Source organism: Sciurus vulgaris (genome assembly GCF_902686455.1).
Source record: "Sciurus vulgaris genome assembly, chromosome: 5".
NCBI classification, from domain to species: Eukaryota; Metazoa; Chordata; class Mammalia; order Rodentia; family Sciuridae; genus Sciurus; species Sciurus vulgaris.
In genome coordinates, this window is record NC_136465.1 from 14,716,739 (window position 1) to 14,726,988 (window position 10,250).

The window sequence follows — 10,250 nt, forward strand, 5'->3', positions numbered from 1 at the left end:
GGGGCCACATTCCCGCGCCCGCCCCTTCCGCTCGCCCCAGCGCCAGCCCGCCCGGCCCTCCTCACCGGAAGAAAGCAATCCTGCTCCCCGCGACGCGGCCCGAGGCTCCGCCGGCCGCCAGCCGCCGGCCTCGCTGCTGCCCGCCCCGCGGGCCCCGCGCGGGCGCCTCGGCCTGGGGCCCAGCGGGACGCGCGGCCCGGCAGCTCGGGCCCCACCTAGGGGCTGGGTGTTTTTCCGCCCCAACAGGTAGCACGGGACGCGCCGTGCGACCCGAGGACACCGGAGCCCGCAGAGGGAGTGGCCGCCCGGTCCCCGGGGCCTGGGCACGCCCTGGGCCGCCCGCGCACGGCCCCCGCCCCTGCACCTGCCACCCATCCCGCGGCCGCGCGCCCCTGGCCCCGGCCGACGTGACTCGGGCCCGCCCCACTTCAGATGACCCGTTTGCAGGAAAATGTTTTATTCTGGGCTTGGGGTGGGTGCGGCCTGGGGCTTGGCGAGGGAGGAATGGCAGCCCTTTCTCTCTCTCTCTCTCTTTTTTAATAAACAAAACCAAAAGTCCCTTCCTACTGTGACCAGGAGGAGCGTGGGAGCCGGGGACAGACTGAGGAGGATTTGGGGAGCAAGACTTGAAGACGGCCACCTCCCTCCGGGTTGCCTCTGCCAGGCTCACGTTTCTGACCTGTCCGCTGCTTGTTTCAGGCCACTGCTGGGAGGCTGGCTCTGAGATCAGGGTGACAGACTAGTTCCTCTCCTGGGATCTGCCGCTGCCCCAGAAAGGAGCCTATTCCAGTGTGTGGCGCCAGCCCACGGGTGCCACAGTCCTGTCCCTTCCCAGCTGGGTGCACCGCTGCTTCAGGTCCTCAGGGTCCTCCTGGGGCTCTGGTCCCCCTCCCTCCATCCCAGCCCAGTCTTTGGATCGGGAAGGGAAGGGGGTGGGAAGGCTGCTGCGGGGCAGCTGTTCCCGCCTCCTTCCCCGACTACGTGAGGGGCTGGGGCCGCCTAGTGCGCTTGGTCCTGCGGGTGGGGGCTGAGCCCACGAACTCGAACTGCTTCTGCCGCTCGGCGTGGTTGGGGAAGGGCAGCTGGCCCTGGTAGAGGCGCTTGATGAAGTGGGCCTCCCTCTGGTTCTGGCGGCTGCGGGAGGCCTGGCGGGGCCGGCCCTGCCGGGTGAAGGCCATGAACCAGCCCTCGTGCCGGGCATTCTGGAAGGCCGTGTAGTTGTTCTCCAGGACGATCTCGGTGAACACGCAGTCTTTGCTCTTCCCACTGGGCTGCAGGAGAAGGGAGGAGGAGGATTTGTCCACCCAGCCTGGGGGTGCCTACCTGCCTTTGGACCTAATTTGAAGGTCCCGTACTCCCAGGAGGCAACTGTCTGATGCCGTGGGCATCCTTGCTAGCCAGGCAACAGAGGGAAAAATGAGCAAGCTTTTCTTGGAGTCAGAGCTGAACTGAGATACAGGCTTATTATTTGGCAGTTGAGGCATTTAGCCATTGAGCCTCAGTTTCCCAACATATGACTTAAAGATCAAGGTAATACATGTCCCCTGGGGCACTTGGTACTTGAGAACTCTCATGCAATCTGGGTGAGGGGTACTGCTGAGTGAAGAGAAGGAGGCAACTGTCTCTGATAGAAAGAAATAAGGAAAAAAAAAAAAAAAGAAAAAAAAAAAAAAGAAATAAGGAGCAGGATTCAGTGGTGCACACCTGTAATCCCATCAACTGAAGAGGCTGAGGCAGGAGGATCACAAGTTAGAGGCCAGCCTCATCAATTTAGTGAGACCCTATCTCAAAAAAAAAAAAAAAAGGGCTAGGAATGTAGCTCAGAGGCAAAGCACCTTTGGGTTCAATCCTCAGTGCCCCTGCTCAAAAAAAAAAAAAGTGTCAGACATAGCAGCCTACTTTGACCCTCTGAGTCCCATTCCCTATGCCCATTTCACAGATGAGAAACCTGAGGTTATTTGGCGAGCATGGGCCAGAATTGAAAGCCAGCGGTTCCCAGTTCCAAAGGAAATATACTTCTCTTTATTGACAAGCTGGACCCACTGAGGGAGGGTTCATCACCAAGTGCTTAGTGTGCACCTTACTAGCTGGAGACCATGGACCTGCTGAACTTGGGGGAGCTTCTATCTTAAATGTGCCCCAACTTTCAACCCTCCTCAGCCCTTAGCCCTTCATACAGGGACATGTGGGTGCTAACACTCTTACTGAATACTGCTGGGGAAATGCACCTTGTATGAGAGCCAGGGATCCTTATGGGTCAGGGAGTCTCCTCAGAAGGCTAAGAAAGCCATTGAAATAGAGAAAAAGGGAGGTGGAGTGAGTGGGCTGAGAGGAGAAGAAGAAGGCAGACTGCTGCAGTTCCTATCTTTCCTTGGTGGGCAGGTCAGCAGGGGACGCGGGTGCTGCTGGGCCTGCCCCTGCCGGCAGGCACTGTCTGCAGGCCTCACCTTCCCGATGAGCTTGCCCCTCTTGTTCATGCAGATGTACTTCTCACTCTCCGCCCCCTTGATGCGCACACGGCTGCCGAATGTGTCTGTCTCCACTATGAGCTTGGCTGTAATGGGGAGGAGAGAAAGGCCTCAGTCCTCAGGGCTGCTACCCAGAGGTGCAGAAAGGGACCCCCAACTGGTCTGACCTCCAACCTCAGGCAGGTGAGAGGACTGAGAACTGTCAGGCCCGTAGCCCGCAGCCCCTTGAGGGCCCTCCTCCCTGGGCCTTCCCACTGTGGCCTCAACCCTGGCACAGGACCTGGGGATGGACCAGGAGGCCAGGTCTGCAGCTGAGGGCCGGGTCTCACCAAACTTGTTGCCATCCTCAGCGGTGGCGGAGATGCGACGTCCGGTGACCTGCACGTGCTTGCCACTGGTCCGGCTGTAGAGCTGGTACTCGCGGATCTGCCGCCTGCTCAGCTGGTCGGTCATGGCACCCTGGTCCCTCACGTACTGGTTAAAATTAGGAGACGGGTGATTCTCCCCCTTTGCGGTTACCAAGGGAAAAATAGTGTCAATTTGCTTTGGATGATGCCACCACTGGTCCATGGGGGAGAGGGGTGTTTAGGTGAGTGCAGTGGGGGCAGGCCCTGTGTCCTGCAGAGTAGAAGGTGCAGGGTGAGCTGGCATATGGACGCGACCTTCCCAGGCTGCTGGGTGAGACATCATGGCCTCTTGGCTGTGTCCAGCTTGAGGCAGGAGCTTTGTGGCTGCCCAGGCTTGGGGGACACAGTGCTACAGCAGACCTGAAATCCTAACTTGGGAAGCTGGAAGGAACCTTCAAGGTCATGGTGTTCCTTCCCCATGTTCTGTGGAATTGGTGCTCAGGGGCACACAGCCCACCTGAGACAGACCTCCTTTCCCTATCTCTGGGGTCTTGGAGCCATTAGCTGGGACTACCAGATTTATCCTTTATCCTCCCCTCACACCTCGAAAGATGCTGGGCCCAGCACACGTGCACAGAGCAGACGTTGATTAGATGTGTTGAGCTAGGGTACTGGAGAATACGCTGGCGTTTCCTGGCCCTTATCTTCGGGGTGCTGTAGGCCCCTGTCAGCCCTGCTCCCCTGCCTCTTCCCCAAGCACACTGAGCCCCATGGGCTCCATGGGCAGTTGGTCCCCCTTCCCTGCTCACTCTTCTGTGGGCTCTGTGGGTCAACGGACCTCCCTCATGGGAGGTGCTCTTTGTGGGACCCAATGGCTGCTCGCGCAGGCTGCCTGCCTGCTCGGGCCACAATGTGACCTCTGGTGCCACAGTGTACCCAAGGCTCCCAGGGTGAGTGGAGGGTGCTCTTCTTCCCAGGGCTGAGAGAGGAGCCAATTCCACCCAAACACCATTAGGAAGCTGGGCCCACTACCATCACCACCTCCACACTGGGGCTGCCCTGGACCATCTGTAACACTGAGTCGGGGAGAAACAGGTCACTTCCTGCTCTCTGGTCACCTGTTAGGTGCCCACCAGGAGGAAAGTTCCTGTCCACTGGAAATCACCTCATCTCTAGCGTGAAGATGCATCTCACTTGTTTCTCCATCTGGATACTAAAGGCGTTTGCAGGACCTTGCCCTGCCCAGAATTCCTAATTTCCTTTTTTTTTTTTTGATATTGAGAATTGAACCCAGAAGTGGTCTACCTCTGAGCTGTACCCTCAGCCTGCCCCACCTTAATTTTGTTTTGAGGCAGGGTCTTGCTAAGTCGCCCAGGCTGGTCCTGAACTTGTGATCCTCCTTGAGCTACTCAGTACCTCGAGTAGCTGGGACCACAGGTGTGTGGCACTGAGCCTGGCCTAATTCCATCTGTATACCAGGCCTGATCCCAACCATCCAGACAGAGCTAGACACAACTGGGCATCTGTCAGGGGCCACTGTCACCTAGGGAGAGGGGTGGGAAATATCACCTTTGAGGACGGAGAGGGGCAGGAGCAGCTGAGGCCAAAGGTCTAACCTGCTCTGGTTAATCCTGCTGCTGCTCGCTGCCGTGGTCAACGCCAGACTCCAGGAGAGAGTAACAAGTTTGGGAACTACCCTGAACCCCACCCTGGAAAATCCTGAGGTGAGAATTTGGGGTGGGGGAATTTGCCAGCCTGCCCCTCCCCGGCCTCCCTGCCTGGGGTGGGGTCTCTGACTGTCCCAGCCCGAGCCTCCTGGCCCAGGTTCAGGCTGTCCGCCCCTCTTGGCGGGCAGCCTCCTCCTGGCAGTCTGTTCCAGGTCAGGGGCAGAGAGGGCCCCCCAAAGCCCCCTCCTCTCCCTGTTCCCCTTCAAGCCTTACACAAAAGCAGCCCACGCCCCCCCACAGCCCACAGCCCACAAGTCCCTCTCCCCGCGGGACCTTGCCTGTCCCTTTCATGTTCCCGCTGCGGGGGGACCTCCCCTTCCACAGCCGCAGACAGCTGCTTGTCAGCCGGCCCCTCAAGCATGGCTGTGGTTCAGCCTGCTGCCCCCCTTCGCAGGGGGGTGAGGGGGCACTTCAAGGGGGAAAGGACAGCCTTGCCACCTTCCCCACGTCCTGAATGGGGCCTCAGCCAGGCCATAAACGCCCGGCCAGCCGCACCATTGTGCTAATTCCCCTTCCAGAACAGGTTGGGCCACCCCCAGCCCCCTCCCAGACAGGCTGGGGGCTTTCTTCTTGCTCTCCCTGGATGTGTGAAGCAAAAGGCCTGGAACGGGGCTACAGCAAAAGGGGGAAGGAAAAGGGGGGCGTTGTCTCTCTCTCCCACCCCCCCACTGCTTCAAAGGCAGCCCTGTCCCTTCCCAGAGAAAAGGCATTTACCTTCAAAAAAAGTCCCCACTGGATAGGAAGAGAAGCCGGCCTCTGGCCTGGGAAAGCCAGGCGGTCTCTCCCCAGAGCGGTTCTGGACCACTGCATTTTAATAGCTGCACTTTTATGGAGGATCACAAAAAAGGACGAGCCTCGCACAGGGGGCTGAGGCTGGGGGTGGGAGGTGTGCGTGGGGGGCGGAGGGCAGACTTGGGGTGGGGGGTGTGAAGAGGCAAACCCTGAATTCCATCCCAAACAAATCTCTTTGGGCTTGACCTCAGCGCCCTATAGGTAAGGAGGCGGCACCCCAGCTGGGCATTCCCACTGTGCCCGCGTGGGAGCCTCGCGCCTCCTGGACCTCTGTGCAGGTGGGAGCGGGCAACAGGGGACCACAGGAGCGGATTGCACCAAAACCTGTCCTTTCAGGTACTTGCAGGCTCAAGCCTCACCTGCGCCATGACTGCCCCCTCCCCTCAGCGCAAGGCTCCCTCCCTTGAGTCTGGAAAGTCTGCGCGCACTGAGCCTTCGGGAGCCCAGCGCAGAGGGATGGAGAGAGAAGCAGAGACTCGGGGAGCAGCGGTGTCGTCAGAAGGAGGCCTCAGATCCAAACCTCCCTCGATCCCCAAGGCTCTCCTAGCTCCTTTTCCAATCATCCCCCAAAACTCAGCACCTTCTAGATGCGGGAGAGGCCAGAGCCTGCCTGTGCCAGAGGCTCAGAGACCACCTTCCCCTTCTCTTAGGTGCTGTGGGAAGGCCGGGCAGTGGGGGCGCCTACCTGTGTTTGACAGCAGAGAATCAAGAGCTGCAGGCACCTGTGAGGGGGACAAGGCAGATTCAGGTGTGGGTGGCAGTGGCAAGCCCAGGGGTGCACCCAGGCCCCCCCAGCCCCCCTCCCCGCCCTGCTCCACCGGGCCAGCCCACCCAAATGGGAGTCGGGGGACATAGGTCTGCCCCGGGGCTGGAAATGGCACCAGAAGTCCAGTCCCAGGCAGCGAGCGCACTTACAGAGTGAGGTTGGGCAGCAGGCGGGCGGCTCCCATCGCTGGAGAGACTTCTGGGGCGGTTGCCCCCCTGCCCCCAAACTCAGGAGCAGATGTGGGCAGGCCCCAGGGGTAGTCCCAGAGAAGTCAAGGTCTCTCGGAGCCACAGGTTTTCAGGGGGAAGGAGAGAGAGAAGGGAGGAGGGGGGAGAGGAGGGGAGGAGGGGAGGAGGGCGTAATTGGGAGACTGAGGTGTGAGGTGTCCACCTTCCCCGCCAGTGAGGCTGCAAAGCCGCCGCTGGTGGGGGCTCCCGAGCTCGCGTCCTCTGGGCTGCCAACCCCGGGTTGGGCTGCCCAGGCGCAGGATGGAGCTGGGGAGCGGTCTCGATCGGAGGCTGCCCCTGCAGTCTCCCACTTTATTCCTGACCCGCACGGACCTGCCTTACTCCATGCGGTGCGGGGTGTGTGGCAGGCAGCGGGAGGGAGGGCGCCTTCCCCTCTTAGGGTCAGCTGCTCCCGCCCTCAGGTTTGGCGCCCCATCTCCCCGAGGGTGAGCCGCAGGTACTGAGCTGGGGCTGGGGTCCCGGGTTCTGGCTCAGGGTGGGAACTCCCAGAAGCAGCCTTAAAAGGAGGAGCCTCCCTCCAGGGGGCAGGGGTGGGCTTGGCTTGAGCGGCTGCTGGCGCTGCCTCTCATCACCCCTTGCCACTGGGAAGGAGGGGTTAAGGCCGTCCAACCCTAGCAACTGGTGGGTGCAGCGGCTCAGGCTGGAGGTGGGCATGAAGGTACAGCTGGGGGTCTTGGAGTCACAAAAGCTGGCCTGAGATGGAGAAGAGCAGGGTACTTGAGCCACTTCTCCCGGGCACCTCCGCAGTCTTCTCTGAGAAATGGGGGTAATGATGCCTCAGGGTATTGGGGGACCAAACGCCAGAACAGCATTTAGCAGATCTGCAAAACGCCCCGAGCCTTGCTCTTGACCTGAAAACCCAGCCCACTTACCGCCCCGCCACTCGGGCCCCACCCTGAGCTCCTGGTCCCCAGCAGCTGCCTGGGCTGCCCCCCAGGCCCACATGCCCTATGCTGGGCCAGTTTCACCATTTCTGCAGATGAGAAAACAGAAACATTGGGAGGTCACTTGCTCAGAAAGAGCCGACTAGTGGATCCACGGTCCTTCAGTTCGGATCGTGGCCACGCCCTCCAGAGCCCCAACCCGACCGGGCTTCCCTGGAGGGACTCAGAAGCCTTCCTGGGTTTTAGGATGGCAGGGAGGTCCTGCTGTCTCCTCCCTACAGAAAGGTGAATGGTGGTGACTGTGGAAGCTGGGAGTGCTGGGACTTTGAGAGAGGCCGGGCCTCAGCTCTGACTCCCTGCAGTTCTTGGTGCCTGGAAGAGAAAGGGGAAATGCGGATGTAGGGGTATTTACCTAAGGAGCTGACTGTCGGGGTGAGACTCTCACCTCGGGGTTCCTCTCGCCTTCCTGAGCTCCAGCAATCCACAAAGTGGTCTGCCACCCTGGCCACCACACAAACAAGCCAGGCAGCCCCCTCAGGCACTCCAGCCAGCTCCAGCAGGGGGCTTTCCAGCTCCGCCCTCCCCAGGCTTAAGCACCAAGCCGGGGGCCTGGGAGTAAGTGGTCTGAACTGGTTTAAGGAGGATGGGGGCTCAAGTAACCAGGGGAGTCCAGGGTTTTGGACTCAGACTCAAATGACATCAAAACTGGAAGCGATCTTGGAGCTTCATCGTCTAGTTCAACCCATCGTTCCACAGATAAGACTCAGAGTGGACAGATGACTCACCTCGTGGCTCATGGCTGGCAGGTGCCACTGGGGAAGGATAAAGGGCCAGATGCTCAAATGCCTAGCACAGTGCCTGCTGTTCTGACCACACCCAGCTGCAGCCTTCAGCCCCTGCTGAGCCTCTTGCCCATATTCATCTTCCACATTCCTCCCATGACTGAGGCCTGCTTTAGTCTCTGCCTCTTCCAGGGAAACCTCCCCCATTCTCTCTCCCCCATCTGACTGTCTTGATCCCGTGGGGAACCCCTGACCTCATGCCCTCACCCCACCAGCTCTCAGGACGGGTGTTAGAAGCCATCTCCAGCCAACCTCAATCCCAGTGGTCAGGTGGGTCACAGGCTAGAGGGCACAGATTCACAGGGCTCAGGTCTTGGCATTTCATGGTGGTGGTGGCAGCTGTAGTGAGAGGGGGGATCCTACCTTGTGCCCTCAGGGCTCGTTCACCCAGGGGACACTGGGATCTGTTCAAGGCCTCTAAGCCTGAGCTCCAGGTTCTTGTGGGGGGACAGGGTCTGCTATCACCGGCCAGCCCTCAGCCCAGGTCTCCATGGTAACAGATGCCAGCAGTCAAGATCGGCTTTGGGGCTCAGCGACGTGGCAGGGTAGCCTGCTTCATGGGTGAGACCTCTTTGGCCCCTTCTCCCTTTCCACTCGGTGCTCGGAGGCCTGGCTTTCTTCACACCATGGGAGAGCCAGTGGCAGGCCCTGAGTGGGGAGGTGCCATGCTGTGCTGTAGGCGAGGGCTTGGGTTTTATTTCCATCCCCTTGCCTGGCCTTTACAGCTCTATGACTGATGTCAAGTCCCTTTACTTCTCTGGTCTCAGGTCCCCAGTTCATAAGAAGGAAATGGCCACTACTGTTGTCAAAACTGCAACCGTGAAGGTCAGCTGAGGTTTGTGGTGACTTCTCAGATGACTGAGTGTCAAGTGCTGCAAGAACAGGGAAAGGGGCAGACTCTGTGGTTCAACCTCAGTTTACCTCACTTGACAGACTGCCCCGCCACTGGAGCTGGGGGAAGGGAGGGGAGAAGGTAGAGCTCATTAACATCCATGGGGTTGAGGAGAGGAGGCCATCAGGGAAGTGAGAAGTAATCTCTACCCCCTAGTGCCAAGTTCAACACCCCCCAGCTGGGCCGTCTAGCACCTGCTCCTTCCAACAGCCCAGCTGCTGCAAACACAGCCCACCTGCATATCTGCCACAGGTGACTGCCTGCTTCAGCCCCAGCCCACCCTTTTCCTGTTGAAACCCAGAGGGTTAGGGCAGGGGAAGGGAGAAGGGCGAAGGGCGCCCTAGGAACGCAGACTGAACCCCATCTGCTAAGATACCTACTGTGTGCCTGCAGATCAAAATCAGATGCTCATTGGTTATCTGTTGAGGGCCTTTCTGTGTGATCCACAGGGCTCTCGCCTGGGGCTGGGGGAAGGGAGAAAGTCCTTGCCACATACCTGTGGCTGTGAAGCAGCTCAGCCATCCGCTAGACTCTCCATTGGACTTAATTCTTTTTGGGGGCGGGCATTGGGGATTGAACCCAGGGGTACTTTACGACTGAGCCACATCCCTAGTACTATTTTTTGTTTGTTTTGAGACAAAGTCTTACTAAGTTGCTGAGGCTGGCCTCTAACTCTCATTCCCCGTGCCTCAGCCTCTCAAGTTGCTGGGATTACAAGTGTGCACCACAGCGCCTGGTTGGACTTAACTCATTCTTGTCCTCAGCTTCCAAGGCGCCTAACAAATGGCCCTTCCCCGCCATGGAAATTAAGCTGTTCTACTTCCTTCAAAGCATTGAATGGGGGCTGGGGAGATAGCTCAGTCGGTAGAGTGCTTGCCTTGCAAGTGCAAGGCCCTGGATTCAATCCCCAGCACCGCAAAAAAAAAAAAAAAAAAGGCAAGCAAGCATTGAATGGTAATTGAAATTACAGCACTGGCTTCTGTTTTCCACTAGATCCCAGGTGACTTGAGGGTAAGGAATTGGTTTTGTCCATCCTGTATAATTGTGGCCAAAACTAGGCTCAGTGAACACCAGCTGCCTACCAAGGGCCCGATGAGCCGAACAGGAGTCCAAAGCCCGTTACTTAATTTCCCACATAGGTGTTCAAAGACCTCTGACTTCCTGGACCTGAACCTGGGGGTCCTGGGCACTCTCTGCCTTGCTTCAGGCCTGGCCCACAGGGTGCTAGGAGAGGCCAGCAGAAGCTCTGCAGTATCCTGTGCAGTGGGGGGCTATCTGCGTGCC

General features: G+C 59.0%; 1 protein-coding gene across 2 annotated transcripts; it reads right to left on the reverse strand.

Annotated features, from left to right (window-relative positions):
* Positions 1 to 482: 482 nt before the first annotated feature.
* On the reverse strand, positions 483 to 6,284 carry FGF17 (fibroblast growth factor 17; the record flags this gene model as incomplete). Of its 2 annotated transcripts, none has more annotated exons than XM_079140376.1 (5): positions 483 to 1,271; positions 2,448 to 2,554; positions 2,798 to 2,942; positions 6,020 to 6,056; positions 6,250 to 6,284. In XM_079140376.1, the coding sequence occupies 5 exons, from the start codon at positions 6,282 to 6,284 to the stop codon at positions 978 to 980; spliced, it is 618 nt and encodes a 205-aa protein (XP_078996502.1). In that variant the 3' UTR covers positions 483 to 977. The 2 variants fall into 2 exon arrangements, with proteins under 2 accessions (XP_078996502.1, XP_078996501.1); XM_079140375.1 differs by having other exon boundaries at positions 2,798 to 2,975.
* Positions 6,285 to 10,250: the final 3,966 nt, after the last annotated feature.